The sequence below is a fragment of the Emys orbicularis genome, chromosome 13, assembly GCF_028017835.1.
Source record: "Emys orbicularis isolate rEmyOrb1 chromosome 13, rEmyOrb1.hap1, whole genome shotgun sequence".
In the NCBI taxonomy this organism is placed as follows: Eukaryota; Metazoa; Chordata; order Testudines; family Emydidae; genus Emys; species Emys orbicularis.
In genome coordinates this window covers 13,773,701-13,800,447 of record NC_088695.1, presented here as the reverse complement: position 1 = coordinate 13,800,447, position 26,747 = coordinate 13,773,701, and the positions used below count along the sequence as shown (strand labels likewise).

The following is a 26,747-nucleotide window of genomic DNA, read 5'->3' as shown; positions in this document are numbered from 1 at the left end:
ATCATGTCAGCGTGCCTAGAGAGTGTTAATTTATTATGATCATTATTACTGTCCCTCCATATTACAAAGGGGGCATTTTTTTAACAAATAGCTTTCACAATATACAAGATCTTTAAGCATAAAAAGGGAAAAATTACTGTCTAAAATGTATCCCCATAAGTCACCAATGAATCCTTTGTGCACTGAGTCTGTAGGTTTGGGTAGTCAGGAGTTTTGTTAAACCCTCTGCACAATTCCTACATTTTAGATGATCAAATGCTTTCATTTTCCTTTGACTTTCCATAACATTCTCGCACTGTCTGAGAGCTCTGTCTGCTGGAAGTCACTGACCATGATGTCTTGCACATGTTCTTCAGCTACTCATTCAGACCCTTAGAGATCACTCTAAGTATTCCAATAATCGCTGGGATCATCTGTGTTCTATTTTTCCATAATCAATTTACTGTGTGGAAGTATTCTTCATACTTTGCTATCTCATCTTTTTGTTTCTTTTTTATGATGCTATCTGCTAGTATGGTGATATATTAATATTTGGCCTGTTTTTCTGCACTGCTCAGTCTGTGAAAATTGCCAGATCCCATAAAATCTTAGCCTCTTCATTCTCTAGAGCGCTTCTGGTTTGGTGGTTGTAATAACACACAATTTGTTTAAATATGTACTTCCACAGAGACTCCAGTGCAGGAACTTGGTGGCCTCATGTGTGTGTTCTCTCCTAGCCAGGCTCAGCAGGCGTTCCACAGTCTCTTCCTTTTCAGAACACATTGTGCAGTTCAGGGAGCAATTTTGTTGCTTGATCTTACTTCTATGTAAATAACCCTTAAGGACTCCTCTTGTGCACTCATATTGAGGCTCTCTGTCTCTTTTCCGATATCCTAGAAGACACGAGTTTATGCATCTTCTACCCCTAACAGGTTTGATCTCTCTCCAACACTGTCCATGCACTCATTTCTGTGTAAAACTTTGGAGTTTTTCTGTGGGGATTTCATTTCTACTATCTTTCATGATTTCTTGGGCTGGAATGCACTCTTGGTCATTGCTTTTTATCACCACCAGATGATCTTTTTCTCTGTCTCACTTTTAATATGTTTTGATGTTGTACTCTTGATTATCAACTTCTTCCTCCGTGGATAGCGGATATTTTTCCTGTATCACACTGTCAGACGTCTTGTCTATGTTTTTATTGCTATTCAATACTCGTTGCATCACTAGCAGCTTTCTTGTCCGGATGTCAAATTTTTATTTATCCCCTGGATTCCAATTGATCTCCCCGGCACTGTGCCATACTACTGTTCATCCTGTGTCATTGCTCTACCAAAATGTTTGCATGTGGGTCAACATGACTAATCTCCCTTTTCAGGCTTTCAGTCTCTATTTGCATAAATAACTCCTGTTTGCTATTAACCTCTCAGTTGCCCAGTGAGTCTGTGCTCAGTCATTTCTTTCTTGGTGTTGTCGTTTCTTTTCTTCAAGTCTTGGCGCATCCATGTCCTCCAGCCTCTCTCTTCTGGTTTTGCCAAAATCCAACCTTAGATCAATTCTTGGTTTGCACTAAGAGTCCTTTTCACTCTTTGGCTGAAAATTATCTCTGGTTTTCTTGAATTGTTTGGACAGTTGCATGATATCAGCCTGGGGTTACCCACTTACACACACACACAGACACCTTGGAAGTGGAGGAGCCTGTCATAAAGCTCAGCCCTTCTGAGGCCCTCTTTATGGCATTTTTAATATTTATCAATTTGCCTGTATTTGACTGGGTTGCCATCCTATACCCAAACCAGTATTTCTAATTCTCAGGGGTTTATTAATTATTATTATTATTATTATTATTATTATTATTATTATTATTATTATTGTGGAAATCCTAGATATTTTAATAGGGATGAATCCAATAATATACTATAGATATCAAACACTCTACAACAGTGGTTTTGAACTTGTGGTCCAAGATCCCTGCTGGTTCGTAGACCATATTTAAGATTTTCAAAGGGGTCGGCACCTACATTTCTAGGGGTCCGCAAATGAAAAAAGGCCAAAAACCACTGCTCTACAAAAAATTCAAAATGTAGTAGACAAAGAGGTACTTATAGAATTGGCCAGATCCCAGATTCAGTGGGTGTGAATCAGCCATAGCTCCATTGGAGTAAAGGGACCAGATGCCCAACTGGAGTAAAAACAGCTGTATCTCTGCTGATGTTAAAGAGACAGATTAAAGAGTTATTAGGCCAGAGAGAAACCACAAGCAAGCGAATGAGTGATGGTTAGGGCCCTCACCCTGGATGCAGGAGATCTAGTATCCAGTCCCCTTTCTTCAATGTTTCTTTCATTATTTAACCACAGTGGACCAAATTCAACAGGAGAGCCTCAGCAAGGCCTGCATCAGACTGTCCCATAATCCCAGCTAGGTGGGGGATTTGGTGAATACCTGTGGGGAAAGATTGTGTGATTTAGGTGCTTAAAGTGGCAGTTAGGGATCTAAGTCCTGTTGTGTATCTGGCCCATTTTGTCCTTGTAGAACACACAAATTCCAACCAGATTATCACTGTTGGTTTTCTAAATCTTGTCAATTTAAAGAATTTATATATTTTACATTATAGAATAGGGCTCTCTTTATATTCATCCTACTGAAGAGATGACCTCTAGATGAGAGTTCAATTAACTTTTAAGATCTGAATTAATTTTATTTATTTATTTGTCTCATAGGTCCTAGTTTTGCTGAAAAAATATCAATGGAAAATCAAACCACAGTGACCGAATTTATTCTCCTGGGACTTTCCAGTGACCCACAGATGCAGATTTTCCTATTCTTGGTGTTTTTAGTTACTTACCTAATCACTCTGGGTGGTAACATAGTGATCATGGTGGTGATAAGGGCTGATTCTCACCTTCACATCCCTATGTACTTATTTCTCTTCCATTTATCCTTTGTTGATATCTGCTATTCCTCAGTCACGGTGCATAACGCATTGAGGAACTTCCTAGCAACACACAAAACTATTTCTGTCAATGGCTGCATTGCACAGATGTTCTTCATCCTCCTCTCAGCTGGTGCTGAAGTTTTCATTCTCTCAGCCATGGCTTGTGACCGCTACGTGGCCATCTGTGACCCATTGCGTTACATGGAGAGAATGAGCAAAGGGATCTGTGTTCAGCTGGTGAGTGGGGCATGGACAATAGGCTTCTTCCATGCCCTGCTTAACACTGTTTTTACCTCCACGTTGCATTTCTGTGGGCCCAATCAAATCAGCCATTTCAGCTGTGAGCTCCCTCCTCTATTACAACGATACTGCATTGACACCTTCACCAATCAAGTGGTGCTTCTTACTTCTGTTGTGATATTTGGGTCAAACTCCTTCCTCCTTACGCTGATCTCCTACATTTACATCATCTCCACCATCCTGAGGATACGCTCTGCGGAGGGCAGGCGTAAAGCCTTCTCCACCTGCAGCTCCCACCTTATTGTGGTTGGTTTATGGTACCTGACAGCCTTTTTCCAGTACACAAAACCCAGCTCAGTCTCCTCTGTGGTTCTGGATGAAATATTCTCCATCCAGTACAGCATCTTGACCCCCATGTTAAACCCCATCATCTACAGCCTGAAAAACAAGGAGGTGAAAATAGCACTAGGGAAAACATTGGGGAAATTGAAGTTTCTCAAGTAGTGTTGATGATCTTAAATTAAATATTTTTTAAATCCAAGAGCAGAGAACTGTGGATAACTTTGGTTTGGGACATTCTCAAGTCAGGTAACCGATGGACAGATTGTGACAACCTCAGCCGCTCTAAATCAGTGTAGCTCCATTAAAGTCAGCGGGCCAAGTTGTACAAGTGTCACTGGAGCACGGGGGCCTGGATCCTGGGTCTCCTACATCCAGAGTGAGTGCTCTGAGCACCAGGCTGTAGAGTCATGCAAACATTTCTCTCTCTCTCCTTTCTTCATATCTCTTTGATCTGGCCCACTGACTTCAGGGGAGCTATGGCCAATTTATACCAGCTGGGCATCTGGGCAATTTTATAAAAATCTCTTCATCTATTGATTTCTCAGGTTTTTTTGACTTATTTTTTGAAATAATTAATATTAAATAGTTATATTATTGTACTTTACCCTACTAAAATCTCAAGGATTTTTTCAATAATTAATTATAATTAGTGGAGCCAATAGGTTTATTTCCCAGGTAGGGCTAGATCCACAAAGGAACTTAGTGCCTTAACCATGGGGATATGGGATAGGTTCATGGGGGTCTCTCTCTAACTCTCCTGTTCAAACCTCACATGGCTGGGGAGAAAACCCCTGTTTAAATCCTGTCTCTTTATCAGACACTTGAAGCAGGGCTCTCCCACATCCCAGGTGACTATCCTGACCATTGGGATAAAAGTTGAGTGGTCTCCTCCTTCTAATTCCTTCTTCCTTTCCCCAACCCAGCTTTTTGTTAAAAAATGCCTTAGGTGCAGTTAGAGGATTCCCAGCTGGGAACCCTCTAAGCAGAAGGAGGTGTCTTGCTCCAGGGGACATGGGGACTGAACTCTTTGACAGAGGTGGGATTTATAACACACCTTTCTCCTCATCCTCTCCCATTGGCTAGGGAATCACCTATCATGATGTTAGAACATAAGAACAAATGATAGACCATCCCAGGTCAGATGGTCCATCAGACCAATGGTCCATCTTGCACAGTATCCTGTTTCTGACAGGGGCCAGTGCCAGATTCTTCAGAGGGAAAAATTAACAGAACAGGCAATTATTGAGTGATCCATCCCCTGTTGTCTGGTCTCAGCTTCTGGCAGTCAGATGTTTAGCGACATCCAGAGCAGGGGGTTGCCTCTCCGGCCATCTGGACTAATTGCCATTGATGGACCTATCCTCCATGAATTTATCTAATTCTTTTTTAAAAAACTGTCTTCAGCACAAGAGAAAGGGAACAAGGGATGTTAAAATGAAAGCCTGATTTAATATTTTACATTTGAAATGCCTTCACTGTTTTGCCGCCTTGTCTGTATCTTTAATAAAAGGTTATAAAAAGAGATTTTAATGGTATGTTTGCCAAGGTACTAAGAGTAAGGTCTCTGCATACCAAATGCCAAACCTTGTTTAAAATTGTTTAATGTGGGACATTGACTGAGTTATGTGGACACTTTGGGCCTGTCTATGGATCCAAATTAATAAACACAAACTACCTTGAGATCTTTGTGGGTCACAGATGCTCCTGAAGAAAACTGCTCAATTCTGCCATTCTGTGTGATGGGAACATAAGAACTGAGTCCAAGCTGAGGCGCGCATCTAGCTCAGTATCCTCTTTCTGACAGTGACCAGAACAGGATGGTCAGAAATTGTCACAGTAGACAGATGTGTTATATTTAGCTCCTCATAATAGAATTGTATATAAATAGATATTGGCTTAATGCCTGAAACCTGTTTAATATCCCTTCAGAATATGTTTTCAGAATTAATTATAATAACCCTAAATATTTGTATCTAAACCTTTTCTGAATTTTGCTACATTGAGATAAAAAACGTAAGGTGTAGCAAAAAGTTCCACTGTCTAATTTTGTCATCTTCGTGCCATCAACACATGCAAAGAACACCCTCCCAACAGTCACTCACCAAACCATCACCCTCACCTTACGAAAATCCTACAGGAAGAAAGAGAGGTCTCCACTGAATGGGCTTCTTCATTTCTCTGTTTTTGTGAATCTCTTCTGATCTAGAGACATGATACTGCATGCACTTGAATGTTTAGAATAAATGGACATACTCCTACAGCCTGTCTGCATTCAGAACTCCAACTGAGGCTTACAAGACTTCCACTTACAGACCACCTGCAGGACTGAAACTAATCAACATTATGTATGATCCCTGTGACGTTGCAGTCTATATGATTTTATAAAAATATGCTAATGGGTGAATATAAAGTAACTGGAATATGCTTCGTGCAACAGGTCTCTTAAGGTATCATTACAAAGCTTATTGTCTACTGAGTGTGGTCATCCTATTTGTATAAAGGTATCACTCTTGTTTCTGAAACTAGAAATATGAACTATAACTCTGAGGGCGTATTGTAATTATGCAAAGTGTGAGTCATTAGTGGTGGCTTGAAATCTTATTGGCTCCCATTAACCAGGACAATTGACTGTAGATGGCTCTATTTGTAGGCAAGCCTTCCTGTGAGGCAGGCTGGGAGGAATGAAGGCTTGGGTCTTACAGTGACATGTGAAAATGGCACATTAACTGGAATCCATCTTTAACCTGGTGCTTTTCCAGTGAGAGGAGGGATGGGAACCCAGAGGGACAAAGGATTCCCGCCTTATGCAAAAGATATCTAAGTGGGTGGAACAGGAAAAAGTGGAGCCATCATGAGGAATCCCCTAGCTACCACCTGAGCTGGAACAAGAGCTGTACCAGTGGAAGAATTGTGCCCAGGTCTGGAAGGTGTCCAGTCTGAGGAAAAAACTTACTGAAGCATCTCTAAGGGTAAGATTATCTGTATTCAGTTTGATTAGACATATAGAGATATGCACAGCTGTTTGCCCACCCAGGTATTAACACATTCTCTGAGTTAATTAATAAGTAAAAAGTGATTTTATTAAATACAGAAAGTAGGATTTAAGTGGTTCCAAATAGTAACAGACAAATCAAAGTAAGTCACCAAGCAAAATAAAATAAAACCCGCAAATCTATCAGTGTTATAGAAGGCGGACAATTTATGAGTTTACACTGTATAAGCTTTATACAGGGTAAAATGGATTTATTTGGATTTAGACTCCATCGGGAGTTGGGCATCTGAGGCCTGGTCTACACTACGACTTTAGGTCGAATTTAGCAGTCTTACCTCAATTTAAGTCTGGACCCGTCCACACGACGAAGCCCTTTTTTGCAACTTACAGGGCTCTTTAAATCGATTTCTTTACTCCACCTCCGAGGGGATTAGCGCTGAAATCAGCCTTGCTGGGTTGAATCTGGGGTAGTGTGGACGCAATTCAACAGTATTGGACTGCGGGAGCTATCCCAGAGTGCTCCATTGTGACTGCTCTGGACAGCGCTCTCAATTCAGATGCACTGGCCAGTTAGACAGGAAAAGGCCCGCGAACTTTTGAATCTCATTTCCTGTTTGGCCAGCATGGCAAGGTGCAGGTGAGTGCAGATCTCATCAGCAGAGGTGGCCATGTTGGAGTCCCAGGATCGCAAAAGAGGTCCTGCATGGACCGAACGGGAGGTATGGGATATGTTCGCAGTATGGGGAGATGAATCAGTGCTAGCTGAACTCCGTTCCAGTAAACAAAATGCCAAAACATTAGAAAAAGTCTCAAAGGGCATGAAGGACAGAGGCCATAACAGGGACACAAAGCAGTGCCACGTGAAAATTAAGGAGCTACGGCAAGCTTACCAAAAAACCAGAGAGGCAAACGGCCACTCTGGGTCAGAGCCCTGAACATGCCGCTTCTATGACGATCTGCATGCCATGCTAGGGGGTGCAGCCACCACTACCCCAACCCTGTGCTTTGACTCCGACAATAGAGAAGCACACAACACGGAAGCGGGTTTTGGGGACTAGGAAGATTATGACGATGATAGCTCACAGGAAGGAAGTGGAGAAACCGGTTTCCCCAACAGCCAGGATATGTTTTTCACCCTGGACCTAGAGCCAGTACCCCCGAACCAACCCAAGGCGTGCTCCCGGACCCTGAAGGCGGAGAAGGGACCTCTGGTGAGTGTACCTTTGTAAATATTACACATGGTTTAAAAGCAAGCGTGTTTAATGATTAATTTGCCCTGGCATTCATGGCCAGTACAGCTACTGGAAAAGTCTGCCAACGTATCTGGGGATGGAGTGGAAATCCTCCAGGGACATCTCCATAAAGCTCTCCTGGAGAGAGAGAATGTTACTGAAAAACTACTAGAGTGACCAAAGGATGGTAGCATCGTGTCTACAGAATTTACACCTGGGTTTGACTCACTACATCAATCAGTGCTGTGGATACAGCTTCACCAGTGTGCCACTTAGAGGAACAGTACCATGGTACTTCGATTTGTGTGATGGTCAATTGCTGTATTGCAGACTGGTGTTCTGTAGAATCAAGGGTGCATCCGTTATGCTTTCAAGTATGCTTTAGAGTATTTAATGTTATAATAGCCTATCAGATGATGTGACAAGGTGCAACCTGAGACTGTGGGACTGCTGTGCCCCCTGAATTCACCAGCCTGGGGTGTGTCTCAAAATGCTCTGCTACTGACAAGCAGCAAGCCTCTCTCCAGCTTCTGTTATCACTCAGTCCAGCAGCATGTGAAGTCCCACACCCAGCTAGATTGCATGAATGTTCTCAGAGCCACTCATGAAATCCCAAAGAGAAAGGCACCAACCAGATCCTCCCAGCCTTCTACCTCAGGGATATACTGTCTTGCACTGCTCAAGATCACATCTCGAACAATGCAAATGTATTAATTGATTTGCCACTTCTTTAAGGGGAGTGGACATGCACAGCCTTTGCAACCTGAGTAAATTTACCAAACACTTCAGACAAATTCACTAGTAAGAATAAACATAAAAGTAAGTTTACTGACTGCAAAAGATAGATTTTAAGTGATTACAAGTAGTAAGTGTATAGATCAAAGTTAGTTTAAGAAATACAATAAAATCACAGTCTGGGTTCTAATAACTGAACAAGATTTTAATCAAGCAATGTCTCACCCTGATAGATGATACAAATAATTCCTTAGTATGCAGGCTAGAAATCTTTTCAGCCTGGGACCCCCTCCCCAGTTCAGAGTCTTTGTTTTCCAGATGTTCCTTCAGGTGTTGAGTTGTGGTGGGGAGAGAGAACAAGTCATGATGTCACTTTCCTTCTTGTATAGCTTCCTCCAGTGGGTGGAGTTTTACTGTTTCAAACACAGCCCCCAGCCGAGTTTATGGAAAAACGCAGTTTACAAGATAGAGTCAGGTTCACATGAGTGAGTCACATGCCCTTACATACTTTGATGACTCCACAATAGCAGCCATCACCCATACTTCAGCTAGAAAGTTTACAGGAAGGCCCCTCAGGTGGGGACAGGTTTCTTCTATGGTCCATTGTGAGAGTTAAGTGTTCACTAATGGGCCATTAACTTGAATAGTCCGTTCACAATGTGTTGGCCAGACAAGATGTAAATACCTGGTGGGTGTCACCCCAGTATCAAACATTTGAAATAGTGGTACCTACTTAATATTCATAACTGTAGATACAAATATAATACATGCATACAAACAGGATGATCATACTTGATAGACTGTAACTTTTCCATTAATCCCTTACATGGCCTACTTTGTACAAAATATATCATAATTATATGGAAGTGTGACTATGGGGGGCAGTGTGCTGCTTTAAGACACAGAGTGTCACAGCCGACAAGACTGTTTGAGGCCCAAGTAGGAGGTTGAGTAGCTCTTGAATATGAGGATGGTATTGCCTTACTTGGAGAGACTACTGACCAAAAGCTGAGAAAAATAGCTTAATCTATGATGATAAAACCAAAGCCATGAATGCCTCCTATAGAATGGAAATGAATGACCTGGTGCTGTGCATGTACATGTCAGTGACATTGAATGGGTGAATAGTTTTATCTATATGGGTTGCGGGTTGACAGAAGGAGGTTCTATATCTGAAGGAGTCACACATATGATGAGCCTTGCATCGGTGGCATTTCAGCATCTTTAAATGCCTCAGTTTGGGTGGCAGAATGTCTATGTGACAGATAAGAGATGAGTATTCAATGTGGTAGCCATGGCAACTCTGTTATATGGAGCAGACATATCTCCATTAAAAATAGCGGAGGAGGAAACTAGACAGTTTTCAGTGTCAAAATTACAGAGGATTTTTAACATCTGTTGATTTGTGGGACAGGATCCCTGGCCTGCAACCTGGGACTATGGGACCGCTGTGCCCCCTGAACTCACTAGCCTGGGTTGTATCTCACAGTGCTCTGCTAGTGAAAACCATCAAACCCCTCCAGGTGCTGTTATCACTCAGTCCAGCAGCATGTGGAGCCCCATGCCCAGCTAGATTGTATGAATGCTCCCATAGTCACTTCCGAAAAACACAGAGAAAGGCACCAGCCAAATCCCTCCCTGCTCCCAGCCTTGTACCTCAGGAATATACCGTCTTGCACTGCTCAAGATCCTTTCTTGATCAATGCAAGTTTATTAATTAGTTCACCACTTCTTCAAGGGAAAGTGGACGTGCACCAGCCTTTGTAACCTGAGCAGATTTACGAAACACTTCAGACAAACTCACTTGTAAGGATAAACATAAAAATAAGTTTGACTACAAAAAATAGAATATAAGTGATAAGTTACCAAAAGAAAATCAAAGATAAGCACGCTGTCTAAACTCTCAAACTTATTAGACTTAGGCAATATCTAGTTCAAGCAGTTTTCCTCATCCCACTGGATATTGCAGGTTGGTTACAGTCTTTGATGCACAGGCCTTCCCTGTTAGGCCTGGGGACCAGTCTCCTCAGCTCCAGCATTCTCGTTGCCTTCAGCATAGGTGCAGGGGAGAGGAAAAGGGGGCATCATGCTTCATCCTATGTTCTATTTTATACTCTTAGTCCATGTACTTGGAAAAAAACAAGTCCAGGCATGGCTGGGGCATTGCTGAGTCACAGAGTTGAGTAATTCCCTGGTGTGGTCTTGTGCAGGTGAGTCATTGAATTGTACCTCCCTTGCTGGACAATAGCTGGTGATGGCCAATTTTACACACCCCTGGGCACTTGGTCACCTCCGTTGTTGTTGTCTCTGGGGAAACTAGCATCTGGATGACTCCCAAATTTACAGCATATTTCAATGACAACCATAGAGTACAATCTCATAACTTCATATGCACTCAAGATATACATATTTAGGTAGAACAATGGGTTTCAGCAGGTCATAATCTTTTCCATGATACCTTACATGGCAAGCCTTATATGAAATATCACAACTATATACAGATGATAAACATGGGGGTTATAGGGCGCTCCCTAGAAGAACAGAGTGTCACAGTTTGATTTTGTCACAAGCGAGGACATACTTAGATGATCCCAGCTAGTTGCAGTCTTGCATCAGTTGAGAAGAAGATGGCTGCAATGGTGGGGTCATGTCCAATGTGCAGAAGAAGGTACACTTTTACTGAAGGTTTATACATCTGAGGTCAAAGGAAGGAGAGCATGAAGGTGGCCATGAATAAGATTGGAAGATGCAATTCTGAGGAATTTAAGAAACCTAAATCCTCCCATACTGACTCTTGTGGAAGTAAGAAAATGTGCAAGGGTCAATCTAAGATGGAAATCCATTCTACATGCCACCATGGCTGCATTCTAGTGATGTATCTAGTATCTGACGTTGCTGATGTGCTGCTGATTTACACAATGTGAACAGCTTCATCAGGAGAGCCTGAGAAAGCCCTACCCTAAAATACCTTATAGCCCAGACATATTAAACATTAAACATATTAAACATCATGTTTCAGGGATTAAGCCACATAACCCAGTCACTGTCCCACATTAAACAGTTTTAAACAAGGTTCGGAGTTCGGTTTGCAGAGACCTCAGTCTGTTTAGTATCTTGGCAAACACACCATTAAAAATCTCTTTTTATAACCTTTTATTAAAGACAAGAAGTAAAAATGCATGTGAAATGTAAAATATTAAATCAGGCTTTTATTTTAACAACATCTCTTGTTCCCTTTTCCTTGAGCTGGAGACAGTTTAAAAAAAAAATTAGGATAGGTCATCAATGGCTATTAGTCCAGAAAGCCAGAGAGGCAACCCCATGTTCTGGGTGTCCCTAAACCTCTGACTGCCAGAAGCTGGGACTGGACGACAGGGGATGTATCACTTGATAATTGTCTGTTCTGTTCATTCCCTTTGAAGAATCTGGCACTGGCCATTGGCAGAAACATGATACTAGGCTAGATGGACCATTGGTCTGACCTGGGATGGTCTTTCATTTGTTCTTATATTCTAACATGATGATAGGTGGTTCCCTAGTCAATGGGAGATGCTGAGGAGTGGGGTGTGTTTTAAGCCCTGCCGCTGTCAAAGAGTTCAGTCCCCATATCCCCGTGAGTGAGACACATCCTTCTGCTTCTGATTCTCAGCTAGGAACCCTCTAACCCCACCTAATGTTTTTTTACATGAAGCTGGCGCTGGAGGAAGAAGAAGAAGGAATTAGAAGGAGGAGACCGCTTATAACTTTTATCACAACGGTCAGGGTAGTCACCTGGGATGTGGGAGGGCCCCACTTCAAGTGCCTGATAAAGAGACAGGATTTAAACAGGGGATCTCCCCCCCACCCATGTGGATGCCCTAACCACCGGGATACGCTCATGTGGGTCTCTCTCTAACTCTCCTGTTCAAGCCTAAGTTCCTTTGTGGATCTAGCGCTCCCTGGGGAGTAAACCCATTGGCTCCAATGATTATTATGTTATCCTTATTAATTATTATGGAAAATCCTTGAGATTTTAGTAGGATAGAATAAGATAACTGATATTAAATGGAGTTTCAACAAATTAGTCAAAAAACAAAAGAACAGAGATTAATAGATGAAGAGATTCTTTTTATAGAATTGGCCAAAATCTCAGCTGGTATAAACTGGCCATAGCTCCCCTGAAGTCAGTGGGCCAGACTAAAGAGATATGGAGATAGAGGAAAGGAAGAAATGTGTGTATGACTCTACAGCTTAGTGCTCAGAGCACTCCCTCTGGATTTAGGAGAACCAAGATCCAGTCCCCCGTACTCCAGTGACTCTTGTACAACTGGAAATCTGGCCCACTGACTTCAATGGAGCCACACTCATTTAGACCAACTGGGGTTTTGTCCCAATGTCTCTGTCAGTTACCTGAGCTGAGAATTTCCCAAACACAAGTTATTCACAGTTCTATGCTCTCTGATGTAAACATATGTAATTTAATTTATTTAAGATCATCAACATTACTTGAGAAGCATCAATTTCCCCAACATTTTCCTTAGAGCTGTTTTCACCTCCTTGTTTTTCAGGCTGTAGATGATGGGGTTTAACATGGGGGTCAAGACACTGTACTGGCTGGAGAATATTTCATCCAGAACCACAGAAGAGACTGAGCTGGGTTTTGTGTACTGCAGAAAACCTGTCAGGTAAAATAAGCCAACAACAATAAGGTGGGAGCTGCAGGTGGAGAAGGCTTTATGCCTGCCCTCCGCAGACTGTATCCTCAGGACGGTGGAGATGATGTGAATGTAGGAGATCAGGGTGAGAAGGAAGGAGCTTGATCCAAATATCACAGCAGAAGTAAGAAGCACCACTTGATTGGTGAGGGTCTCGGTGCAGGACAGTTGTAATAGAGGAGGGAGTTCACAGCTGAAATGATGGATTTGGTTGTACCCACAGAAATGCAACTTCAGAGTAAAAACAGTGTTAAGAAGGGCATAAAAGAAGCCTATGGTCCATGCCCCACTCACCAACAGAACACAGATTCCTTTGCTCATTCTCTCCATGTAATGCAATGGGTCACAGATGGCAGCATAGCGATCATAAGCCATGGCTGAGAGAATGAGAACTTCAGCACCAGCTGAGAGGAGGATGAAGAACATCTGAGCAATGCAGCCATTGAGAGAAATAGTTTTGTGTGCTGCTAGGAAGTTCCTCAGTGTGTTAAGCACCGTGACCGAGGAATAGCGGATATCAACAAAGGATAAATGGAAGAGGAAGAAGTACAGAGGGGTGTGAAGGTGAGAATCAGCTCTTATCACCACAATGATCACTATATTACCAGCCAGAGTGATTAGGTAAATAACTAAAAACACCAGGAAGAGGAAAATCTGCATCTGTGGGTCACTGGAAAGTCCGAGGAGGATAAATTCGGTCACTGTGGTTTGATTTTCCATTGATATTTTTTCAGCAAAACTAGGACCTATAAGAAAAATAAATAAATAAAATTAACACAGATAATAAAAGTGAATTGAACTGTCATCTAGAGGTCATCTCTTCAGTAGGATGAATATAAAGAGAGCCCTATTCTATCATGTAAAATATATATATATATATTTTAAATAGACAAGATTTAGAAAACCAACAGCGATAATCTGCTTGGAATTTGTGTGTTCTACAATGACAAAATGGGCCAGATACACAACAGGACTTAGATCCCTGGCAGCCACTTTAAGCACCTAAATCACAGAATCGGGCCCCATAGGTATTCACAAAATCTCCACCCAGCTGGGACTATGGGACAGTCTGATGTGTGCCTTGCTTAGGCTCTCCTGTTGAATCTGTTTCGCTGTGTTTAAATAATTAAAGAGGCATTGGAGAAAGGGGACTGGATACTGTATCTCCTGCATCCAGGTTGAGGGTCCTAACCAGCAGTCATTTGCTTTCTTGCGGTTTCTCTCTGGCCTAATAACTCTTTCCTGATGTTAGAGGGACACATTAGAGATACAGCTGTTTTTACTCCAGTTGGGTATCTGGCTCCTTTACTCCAATGGAGCTATGGCTGATTCACACCCACTGAATCTGGGATCTGGCCAATTCTATAAGCACCTCTCTGTCTACTACATTTTGTAATTTTTGTAGATCAGCAGTTTTTGGCCTTTTTTCATTTGCGGACCCCTAAAAATGTAGGTGCAGACCCCTTTGAAAATCTTAAACATGGTCTACGAACCACCCGGGGTCTGTAGACCACAAGTTCAAAACCACTGTTGTGGTTTGGGCATAGACTGGCAACCTAATACAGAGAACACAGGTGAATTGATAAGTATTAAAAATGCCATAAAGAGGGCCTCGGAAGGGCTTAGCTTTATGACAGGCTCCTCCACTGCCAAGGTGTGTGTGTCGAAGTGGGTAACCCCAGGGTGATATGATGCAACTGTCCAAATAATTCAAGAAAACCAGAGATAATTTTCTGCCAAAGTGTGAAAAGGACTCTTAGATCACTTCTTGGTTTGCACTAAGGTTGGATTTTGGCAAAACCAGAAGAGAGAGGCTGGAGGACATGAATGCTCCAAGACTTGTAGAAGAGAAACGACAACACCGAGAAAGGAATGACTGAGAATAGACTCACTGAACAACTGAGAGCTTAATAGCAAATAGGAGTTGGAGATTGAAAGCCTGAAAAGGGAGATTAGTCATGTTGACCCACATGCAAACATTTTGGTAGAGCAATGACACAGGATAAACAGTAATATGGCACAGTGCCGGGGAGATCAAGTGGAATCAAGGGGATAAGTAAAAATTTGACATCCAAACAAGACAGCTGATAGTGATGCAATGAGTATTGAATAGCAATCAAGACACTGACAGGTCATCTGACAGTGTGATACAGGAAAAGGTCTGCTATCCGTGCAAGAAGAAGTTGATAATCAAGAATACGACATCAAAACAGATTAAAAGTGAGACAGAGAAAAGGATCATCTGGTAGTGATAAAAAGCATAGACTGAGAGTGCATTCCAGCCCAAGAAATCATGAAAGGTAGTAGAAATGAAATCCCCAAAGAAAAACTCTGAAGTTTTACACAGAAATGAGTGCATGGACAGTGGTGGAGAGAGATGAAACTTGTTAGGGGTAGAAGATGCATAAACTCATGGCTTCTAGAAGGATATTGGAAAAGCGACAGAGAGCCTCAATATGAGTGCACAAGAGGAGTCCTTAAGGGTTATTTACAGAGAAGTACAAAATTGCTCCCTGAACTGCACAATGTGTTCTGAAAAGGAAGAGACTGTGGAACGCCTGCTGAGCCTGGCTAGGAGAGAACAGACACATGAGGCCACCAAGTTCCTGCACTGGAGTCTCTGTGGAAGTACATATTTAAACGAATTGTGTGTTATTACAACCACCAAACCAGAAGCGCTCTAGAGAATGAAGAGGCTAAGATTTTATGGGATCTGGCAATTTTCACAGACTGAGCAGTGCAGAAAAACAGGCCAAATATTAATATATCACCATACTAGCAGATAGTGTCATAAAAAAGAAACAAAACAACAAGATAGCAAAGTATGAAGAACACTTCACACAGTAAATTGATTATGGAAAAATAGAACACAGATGATCCCAGCGATTATTGGAATACTTAGAGTTATCCCTAAGGGTCTGAATGAGCAGCTGAACAACACGTGAGGAATGCAAGACATCATGGTCAGTGACTTAAAGCAGACAGAGCTCTCAGACACTGCGAGAATGTTAAAGAAAGTCAAAGGAAAATGAGAGAAGTTGATCACCTAAAATGCAGGAATTGTGCAGAGGGTTTAACAAAACTTCTGAGTACCCAAACCTACAGACTCGGTGTACAAAGGATTTACTGGTGACTTTTGGGGATAAATTTTAGACGGAAACTTTTCCCTTTTTATGCTTAAAGATCTTGTATATTGTGAAAGCTATTTGTTTAAAAAATCCCCCCTATGTAATACTGAGGGACAGTAATAGTGATCATAATAAATGAATGTGCCCAGCAAACACTCTCTAGGCACGATGATATGATTTTAAAAGGAAGGATCTGATTATAAGTTAATGGGAGTTTTGTTCCTAAGTAACTTACACTAAACCCAATGGGACTTTTGACTCAGGATCCTGCACACATGAATATCAGGCTGTTCCTACATAAGAGAATCTCTCCTGCCCTAATGGAATTGACATTGATTTGTAGTGGAAATGGGAAGGAAGCCAATTTTCTGTCCAATGTCAAATCTATGTTTATCCCATATGTATCCCAGAGAGAAAATACATCTTTTCCCAACTATCAGCTCATCAGAGAAATGCCAGAGCAAAGTGATAGACCTCGCCTGAACGGTAACAAAGTCACTGTGCACAGTGAAACCAAAAGCTAAGTGTCTTCTCTAGAGAATGCCCTGCCCCTAATCTACTCACCCCACAACACACAGACTCCAAAAATTGAAACTACTGTTTCCTGCACCAGCTGATCTCAATTTTCTCAGTGCTGCCTTGAGAAATAGAGAGAGAGATGGCTGGATTGCCAGCCATGACCCCTATGTTGCTACTGACTCTGTGTGAGCAGACTGCTGCATTCAGGCAGACATCAAAGCAACTCTGCAGAGAGACCCACCCTTAGATAATGGGTAGGGGCAGAACTTGGTCCTTTGAAATTAAAAGGAAAATAAAAGATTACAATGAATAAAAACATGAATAAACTCACCTGCCTTTTAGATCATAAAGATGGTGAGATCATTCCCACCTGTGATTTTCTCTTTTTGTTTTCTTAGTCTATCTACTAACTTATTGATTTGTCTGTCTAAACTCTCTCTCTCTGCCTATGGAAAACAGAATTTAGGACATCAAATATTTTTTTAAGAGGAGCAGTGAGACCCTTCAAGGTGTGTAAGGTTATCAGTGGGAGTTGAACAAAGACCCTTTCCTTAGCAGACTCCAAGAGTAAGAGCTGATTTCTTGAGAGCTTTTTATATGCTGTCTTGTTCCCCCTGGAACAAGATCCCTCAAGTTCACTTTCTGTGACAAGCTACCGAGAACACTGCTGGGTGGGGTCAGCCCTTAAACAAAGGTGTATGGTTGTTTAGGGTACTCAGGCTTAGATTATGAAAAGAGCCTAAGTGATTTAGGTTTCCAATCTCAGGGACAGTGAATTAAAAAGGCATGTATTTATGCTCAGACTCTCCAAAGTAGGCTAAGGAATTAGACATCCAAATAGCAAATGATTTAATCTCCCTAGACTCCTTTGAAGATGATAGCCATAATGTATAATTCCACAAGAGGGCAGTGGAGGGGAAAGCATGGGAATAGGCCAGCCATCCTTAAACATCACCAATAGATGGTGTCAGGGCTGGTTCCCCCTTTATAATTATGACAGATGGATACACAGGTTAAGGAATGAGAAAGGAGCAAATAGATTGTAAAATGCCAGGAAAGGATAGGATATGAGACAAAGGAAAAGCTATATTGTATAGAGCTGGGCAAAATTGTTCAGACAAACAGGTGATTCACCAAAAAATGCTGTTTTGATTGACCTGATACATTTGTAAATTCGAAACAAGTTTACCAAATAGTTTCATCCGAGCCAAAGGGGGGAAAAAGGCTAAATTCACAAAGAGGCACAGGGAACCTCATTGACTTGCAGTACCTTTAACACATTGGTTAGGGGACTCATCACCTGACACGTGGGAGATACTCATTCATGACCCACCTCTGTCCGTTGTGGAGCAGAGAGTTGAATTTTGGTTTCCCACCTCTCAGGAAAGTGCTTTAATCTCTAGGCTAGTTTGAGAAAGGGCTTTCTTAGTGTCTCCTCTTAAATCTGTTCGCTTTGTATAAATCAACAGCACATCAGCAGATACACATGGCTATAATGCAGCCATGGCAGCATATAGAATTGGTTTCCATCTTAAATGGTTCCTTGCAAGTCTTCTTCCTTCCACAAGAGTCAGTATGGGAGAGTTAAGGTTTCTTAAATCCCACAAAATTGCATTTTCCAATCTTATTCTTAGTCAGCCTCATGCTCTATTTCCTTTGAACCCAGATATAAAAAGCTTCAGTAAAAACATAACTTCTTCTGTGAGTTGAACTGATACCAGACTGCAACTTGCTGGGATCATCTTAAGTATCTCCTCATTTGTGACAAATCAAACAAATAGAAGTGAAGAATACGCTGTAACTTTTGACACTGAAAACTGTTTAGTTTCCTCTCCTCAGCTGTATTTAATGGAGATGTTTCTTCTGCATATATGAGAGATGTCATCACAACAGCATGTAACACTTGTTTCTTAGTTGTTACAGAGACATCCTGCTACCCAAGCAGGGGCCTTTGAATGATGCTGAAATGCCACTGACACAAGACCCATCAGACTTGTGACTTCTTCAGATATAGAACCTCCTGCCATCATCTGACTACTCAGATACATAAAAGTATTCACCCATTCAGCGTTGTTGCCATTTACATGCTCTGTTGGCAGGTCATGAATAACCCTGGGCAAAAGAAATTGCCCTTCCAAATTATTTGTCAGTGGGTTCGGTGAACTCAGGATGAATTCACAAATAACGCAAGGGCACAAAACAAGGCCAACATTCACATCTAACGTTTGACTGACTAATAAAACCACTGACATGGGTCTATGCCTTTTTCAAGAGATCAGAAACTGCCCCCAACATTTCAGAACATTTCCTCATGTGAATAGTATACATTTTTATTAATTGTTTAATGTGTTACATCATGATAGACTATCAGCATTCTTTCTCTTGATACCTCCCTGTGTGTTGTTTATTGTTCCATCAGCATATCTCTCTCTCTCTCTGACAAGTTGGACCATTTTTATTACTGAAAAAAGAAAAGCTTTCAAGCGACGCAGAGTTCTTTTTGAGGTCACTGTTCAATGGGTAGAACATCCTCTGTGGTACAGCGACTCCATATCTTGTGGACACGAAGTGAGCCAGCATGATATGGAAAATAAACCTGCATCAGAAGGACATTGTTTTCCCTACGAAAGGGAGTATGGGGCTTGGAGCCATGAACCGGATGGAGATTCTCAGGGTCTGCTGAGTGGGGTTTGCTCCTTACATGGGGCTGACTGTGCAATGATTGGTAAAGTTCAGGACAACTTCATCTGTGTTCCCCCTCTATGGTCCAGTGAGGCCACCCAGTCACAGGCTTCCTGTTCCCCAGTCATTACCTCTCTTGGGTGGAGACCTGCATTGCTCTTCCTTCTGACAGGGGTATTCCGAGGCTGACCAGTTACCTGCCTTCACTGTGTTATTCCAAGCAAAAGATAGTCTGCCTAACAGACCTGCTTCACTTCTCTTCTCAGAGAGATTACACAGGGATTTCCCTGTGGATTCATGTTCTTCCCACCCTCACTTCAGAACAAAAACAATGTCTGACTCTGGGAGTGACTCATTTATCGAGTTTGTCTCTTTGAAGAGACTTTGCATATGTAATCAGCCAGACAATCTCTTCCCAAAATGCTGCTTCAAAAGAAGGGTTTCCAGGTGAGTCATTTGCATAGGGCTGGCCCTAGACCAAATGGCACCCCAGGTGAGAAGCGTCTTTGGTGCCTCCTCTCCATTTCTTAAACTTTTGAATACCTTATTTTTTATTGCACTTGTAGCACATTTCATGACTTTGGTGCATGATTTGCATGCATGATTTATCCCTGTCATATAAGAAGATAAATTTGCACACTAGGATTTGTAAATCTGTATTTTGTCACTAACAACACAGCTGGAGAAACATAGACATGGCCCACAATCTTATTAGGCACTTAGAGACCTGCCAAGCTTCTACCAGCATCCAACAGTTTAGGGCATTACTTTCAGTGGCCTCGTTGTGGTCACCGGCTCACAGCAATGCTCCTAAGTATACAGTCCTGCTAAGCCAGACTCTCATTGGACAGAAGGAAAAAGGGGAGGGATAGGAAAGAGAAGAAGTAAAGTGGCGAAGGAAAAGGAGGCAGGGCGAAGGGGAGGAACGCAGAGCGAGAGAAAGTCTCACATCTCAGGCGGTATTTGGGATTGAGCAGGGGGCAGTGGTGGTGTCATCTTCCTCCCTCTCTCTGGACCAATCTGTTCAGGAAGTCTCTCAGGATTAGGATGAAGAAGTTCTGGGGTCCCAGGAAATGGTGGGGGTGTCAGCCATGATCATGTTGGGGTCCACTAGGCATAGCTACCAGGTAACTCGGGAGAGTGGAAGGCCATAAGTGCCGATGAAACTCTCCTGCTCTGGGCCTACTGAGCCACAGAACTCCATCTTGTGAACACTCATCTACTTCCATGCTAATTGCCTTGATGCTGAAGCAGAATATGTAATGGTCAGCTTTTCTAGCAGATGGCTGCAGTTTCACTCACACTAGCAGAAATAGTAGAGATAAGGAGCGGGGGAAAGAAGGAGGGGTAGTTAGTTTGCAGGCGTCTAAACCCAAGGTCGCAGATACGCATAAGACTGGGAAAGTTTTCTCTCAAGCTTATGTAGAGCTTATTGTAACTGTTGTCTGAGAGGGAGGGGTAAGGGGGAAAAGCCAGAACAAAGACTTGTACACAAACAGCTTGGAGTATAAAAGGTAAAACTTATTTGTATTTGCTGCGCTTGATTTGAGACATGCTGGTCTCCTAGTGCCTTTTCAGAGCTCTGAAATAAACTGGGCTTTGTTTCTCCCCTTGGTGTCTTGATTCGTGCTAAGCACACCGGGCAACGAATCACTGTTGCCCCCTCGGGCCTTTTTGGGCCGGCAACAATGGTGACGCTCACTCCAGTAGCCAACTTTTCTACCCAAAGTCTCTTTCTTTAAGAACTCCAAAAGGGACTGCTGGGTGCAATAGCCCATCCTCTCATTACTTTGCTCACCAATTAGGCCTAATTTGATACACTGATTTTTCGAGCTCACACTGTCTTATTTATGAGGCATGATCTTAGCACAGTTTGTGAGTTCTATCAGGAGACCTTTTCCTTTGGACTAATTCAGTCTCTCTTTCTCCCTCCCTTTGGTGTCTTTTTCCATCACCATTTTCTATTATAGGCTACTGTGACATCTGATGAACTGTCACATACTTTTTACAGTTGAGCTCACAATGAGGGTAAGTTTGTAGGCCAAATAATTACAACAATCTGCAGTCCATCTGTGATGGTATTTCCCCCAAATTACAGAAGGTTATTACCATCAATCACCTGTTAAGCACGAACAAAATACTAGTCTCTGTGCTTTAAAATAAAATTAAAGAGAGTGTATGACCCAGAGATATATATAATCTGGCCTGTGTGCTACAGGAGGACATACTAGGGATCACAGTGGTCCCTTCTGGCCTTTGAGTCTATGAAATCAGTTCCTTGTTATACTTGGCAGTGTACAAATATTAGAGATGATACAGAAATTTCCATCACACAGGAAGCTCCATATTTTGACATTTTGTTTAATCTCAACAGGGGCCAAAAAGATGAAATCTCAGGCAGAATGTCTAATCAGATGCAGAAATACCTAAACATTTCATTTTTAAATTTGATTGTAACAAAACATTTCCTCTTGAAGCATCCATTTAAAATGATAACTTAGATATTGAGTGAATATTTTTGTGTACAATGAGCTTGACATGAGTCATTTTATTGTCAATTTAAGTGAAAATATCAATTAAAAATGCAAGTTTTCATTTCAATTGGACATTTTGAAATGAAAGCTTTCATTTCATTTTGGGATGTCAAATTGAAATGGAATCCTCCCCGCGCCCCCCCCCCCCCCCAAAAGGAAATATTTTTCTTCAACATTCAGATTTTCACACAGAAAATGTCTAACTTGATGTAAGAACACATTCAGATTTTGTTATCCAAACATAGGAAAAAGTTTTGACCAGAACTAACAAACATAGAAGTGGTCATCATTCCTGTTCTAAATAAATTACAGCCCAACAGAGTGACGCTTAGTAGGAAAGACACCCTGCAAAAGCAGGAGGTGAGAGTAACTAAATCATGCTATTTTCTATTCAAAGAGCTGGTTGCAAAAGTTGTGAATTTTGATGAGAAAGAGGGACATGATTTTTTTCATGAAAATATTCCCATTTTCAACCAGCTCTATTCATTTTTTTGTGAAAAATGTGAAAGAAGAAATTCTCTCTTTGAAACCAGAAGGAGCGGGTGGTTTCTTTCCTAATGGGGACAGGGAGTTCATTCTGTTAGTCCTAGGATGAGATGGGAAGAGATATGGGACTACCAGTGGGCACATGATGATTGTGTGATTCAAGGCAGAGACAGGGATGGAAGAGATGAGACTTCAATATTTTCCCCTCCATGGACTTTCTGACTGACCTTGGGCATGTCACTGGGACTACATTTTCCCCATCCAATAGAAGTAGGGCACCTAATTTGCCTAAAGTCTTTTGAAAATCCCAGCCTGCTGGTTGACTCTTCATTTACCTGAGACCATATCTCTGTAAGTCCAATTTTGACAAAAGGTGGATTCTGAATCATAACTTTATTTGCTGAGGCAAGAGCCTCAGCTGACATCTCAGTGTAGCCCTGTTTCTTTCAGTGGAGTCACGTTGCTTTCCAACAGCTGTGGTGCTGCATCTAAGGGTGAATTTCACTGGGATACATAGTGCCAGCGCCACTTCCTATTATGTTTAGGATTTAAGTGGAACTCAATGATACACGGGTCTTTCAAACTCAATGGGTTGTGAAATTTGAGGAATGTAAAATCACTTTAGAATATGGACACTATGGGCCAGATTCCTAGTTCATGTAAATCCACGTAGCACCATTACATCAATGGAACTAGGTGGATTTACACCCAGAGTTAGATTCACAAAGGGACGTAGCTCTTCTAATGCTGAGCATTGTAGTGGATAACTTTTAGATGATTTTTTTTAATCACTCAGTTTCCAGAGCCTGAGTTGGGCGGCCAGGCTCCCTACACAGAGAAAGGGAAGACATAGGCAACTAGGAATGGGATTAAAAAAAGCCAACATGACAGATGGTTCCTTAGCCAATGGGAAAGGCCAAGCAGAGGGTTGTATTCTAAACCCCGCAGGTATCACAGGAGTTCAGTCCCTATCTCCTCTGGGAGAAGGCACCTCCTTCACCTTGGGACTCTCAGCTGGGAAGCTTCTAACCCCACCTAAGGTGGCAAAAAACATGGTGAGAGAGAGGAGAGAAGAAGGAATTAGGTGGAGGAAACCCCTCAACTTTTATTCTAGCAGTTAGGCATGTAGCAGACCTTCAAGTGCCTGATAAGGAGAAAGCTTTTAAAAAGGGATCTGCTTCCACCCATGTGGGTGCCCTAACCACTGTGATATGGGATACCTGATATGTGTCTCTCTCAATCTCTCCTAATAGAGCCTTAATTCCTTTGTGCATCTTGACCCAGATGGGGATCACACTCATTATTAATTATTGTTATTATTGGAGACAGAGGCATTAATAGGGATGAATCCTATAAGATACCACAGATATTAAATAGGGTTTTCAACAAAATACTCTAGAAGAACTATAGAATGCAATAGAGAAAGATGTTCTTTTCATAGAACTGGCCAGATCCTCAAGTGGTATAAATTAGCCATAGCTCCATTGAAGTCAGTGGGTCAGATTGAAAGAGATATTGGCCCAAAGAGAGAGAAAGAGAGAGAGAGCATGAATGGCTCTAGATCTTGGTGCTTCTAGCACTCACCCTAGATGGAGACCCAGGATCCTGTCCCCTTTGCTCCAGTGTCTCTCCTACCCAAAGGGGATGTGGCCTGCTGAGTTCATTGGAGGCACATTGGCCAAAACCTCAGCTGGTCTAAATCGAAGTGTCAGATACCTGAGCAGAGGATCTCCCAAACACAAGTTATACACAGTTCTATGTTCTCTGTGTTTTTTTTAAATAAGATTGACACTACCTGAGAAATTTGAATTTCCCCAACATTTTCCCTATAGCTGTTTTCACCTCCTTGTTTTTCAGGCTGTATATGATGGGGTTTAACATAGGGGTCAAGATGCTGTACTGGATGGAGAACATTTCATCGAGAACCACAGAAGAGACTGAGCTGGGTTTTGTGTACTGGAAAAAAGCTGTCAAGTACAACAAACCAACCACAATAAGGTGGGAGCTGCAGGTGGAGAAGGCTTTACGCCTGCCCGCTGCAGAGCATATCCTCAGGATGGTGGAGATGATGAGAATGTAGGAGATCAGGGAGAAGAGAAAGGAGCTTGATCCAACTATGACAGCAGAAGTAAGAAGCACGACTTGATTGGTGAGTGTCTCAGTGCAGGACAGTTGTAATAGAGGAGGGAGCTCACAGCTGAAATGGCTGATTTGATTGGGCCCACAGAAATGCAACTTGAAGGTAAAAACAGTGTTAAGCAGGGCATCAATGAAGCCTATTGCCCATGCACCACTCACCAGCTGAACACAGATCCTTGTGCTCGTTGTGTCCATGTAACGCAATGGGTCACAGATGGCAGCATAGCGGTCATAAGCCATGGCTGAGAGAATGAAAGCTTCAGTAACAACTAAGAGGAAAAAGAAGAATATCTGGGTAATGCAGCCATTGACAGAAATAGTTTTGTGATCTGTGAGTAAGTTCATCAGCGTGTTAGGTACCGTGACCGAGGAATAGCAGATATCAACAAAGGATAAATGAAAGAGGAGGAAATACATAGGGATGTGAAGGTGAGAATCAGCTCTTATCACCACCATGATCACTATGTTACCACCCAGAGTGATTAGGTAAATAACTAAAAACACCAGGAAGAGGAAAATCTGCATCTGTGGGTCACTGGAAAGTCCGAGGAGGATAAATTTGGTCACTGTCGTTTGATTTTTCATTTTCATTTATTCAGCAAATCTGTGACCTGGAAGACCAGAAAAAAATGAAATTAACACTTATTGTGAAAATAAATTGAAATAGTATGTGGAGATTATCTGTTCCAGAGGATGAATGTAAAGAGAGTCCTATGCCATTCTGTAAAATGTGTGTTTTAACTATACTAAACTTAGAGAGAGAGAGAAAGAGAGACGTGAGGTGGTATTTGTGTGTTTTAAATAGGCAAAATAAGCTGGATACACAAAAGGACTTGGGCACCTAACTGCCACTTTAGATGCCTAAATCCAAGAATCACGTCCTACTGGTATTCACAAATACCCTGCTCAGGTCTGACTGAGGGATAGTCTGATGTGGGGCTCCCTCAGTCTCTCCTCTTGAAGCTGTTCCTCTGTGAATAAATCATAAAAGAGGCAGTGCAGGGATTTATTCTCTCCTTCTGCAATCTGGCCTTATGACTTCAATAGAGCTACAGCTGTGCTACACCAGCATGGGATCGGGCAGATTGGCTGCAATGAAACTATGGCCAATTTACAATAGCTGGACATCTGGCCAAATCTATAAAAATAATCTCCTTCTCCATTACAGTCTGTCAGTTGTTCTAGACTATTTTGTTGAAAACACTATTTAATATCTGTAGCATATAATTGGATTATTACCTATTAAATCATTAGGATTTTTCAAGAAGAATAAGAATCATAGAACTGGAAGGGACTGCAAGAGATCATCTAGTCCAGTCCCCTGCACTCATGGCAGGATTAAGTATTATCTAGACCATCCCTTGCAGGTGTTTGTCCAACCTGGTCTTAAAAATCTCCAATGATCCCTTTCCGCACTTCTCCTTCCTAGGCAGTCATTTCCTATTTGTATGTGGAGTACTTTGCCTTTGTCCTTATAGAATTTCATCCTATTTACTTCAGACCATTTCTCCAGTTTGTCCAGATCATTTTGAATTATAATCCCATCCTCCAATGCACTTGCAACCCCTCCCAGCTTGGTATCGTCCGCAAACGTAAGTTTCCTCTCTATGCATTATCTAAATCATTGATGAAGATATTGAACAGAACCGGACCAAGAAATGATCCCTTCAGGACCCCACTCATTATGCCCTTCCAGCATGACTGTGAACCACTGATAACTACTCTCTGGGAACTGTTTTCCAACCAGCTATGCACCCACCTTATAGTAGCTCCTTTTAGGTTGTATTTCTCTAGTGTATGAGAAGGTTATGCCACACTATCAAGAAGAAATTAATGTGACCAGAAAACATTATCTCAACACACTGACATAATTTTGAAAAGAGGGGCCCGATAGGAGGAAAAGTCCCATTAATTTTCTAAGTCACTTAACTCCGACTCAGTGGGATTTTTGACTCTGTTGTCTGCATGTCTGAATATCAGGCTGTACATAAGTAGAGAAATTTTCCTGCCCTTCTGGAAGTGAATGACATAAGTTATTAATGGAAAAGGGAATGAAATCAATGTTCTGTCCAATGTGAAAATTATGTTTGTCCCCATACACTCCTAGAG

The 26,747-nt window shown here is 41.9% G+C and overlaps 3 protein-coding genes across 3 annotated transcripts; 1 reads left to right on the top strand and 2 right to left on the bottom strand.

The window, feature by feature from the left end:
- The first annotated feature begins 2,726 nt into the window (after positions 1 to 2,726).
- On the top strand, positions 2,727 to 3,659 carry LOC135888047 (olfactory receptor 5V1-like). The gene has a single exon (XM_065415860.1). It carries the CDS (start codon positions 2,727 to 2,729, stop codon positions 3,657 to 3,659), a length of 933 nt encoding a protein of 310 aa, XP_065271932.1.
- Positions 3,660 to 12,937: 9,278 nt separating this feature from the next.
- LOC135887953 (olfactory receptor 8S1-like) lies at positions 12,938 to 13,870 on the bottom strand. Its single transcript, XM_065415756.1, has one exon. The coding sequence runs from the start codon at positions 13,868 to 13,870 to the stop codon at positions 12,938 to 12,940; it is 933 nt and encodes a 310-aa protein (XP_065271828.1).
- A 10,420-nt stretch (positions 13,871 to 24,290) lies between these two features.
- On the bottom strand, positions 24,291 to 25,229 carry LOC135887836 (olfactory receptor 5V1-like). Its single transcript, XM_065415608.1, has one exon. The coding sequence runs from the start codon at positions 25,227 to 25,229 to the stop codon at positions 24,291 to 24,293; it is 939 nt and encodes a 312-aa protein (XP_065271680.1).
- Between the last annotated feature and the right edge of the window lie 1,518 nt (positions 25,230 to 26,747).

Coding starts and splice junctions, on each gene's coding strand:
- LOC135888047 (XM_065415860.1), top strand. CDS start 2,727: ATGGAAAATCAAACCACAGTGACCGAATTTATTCTCCTGGGACTTTCC.
- LOC135887953 (XM_065415756.1), bottom strand. CDS start 13,870: ATGGAAAATCAAACCACAGTGACCGAATTTATCCTCCTCGGACTTTCC.
- LOC135887836 (XM_065415608.1), bottom strand. CDS start 25,229: ATGAAAATGAAAAATCAAACGACAGTGACCAAATTTATCCTCCTCGGA.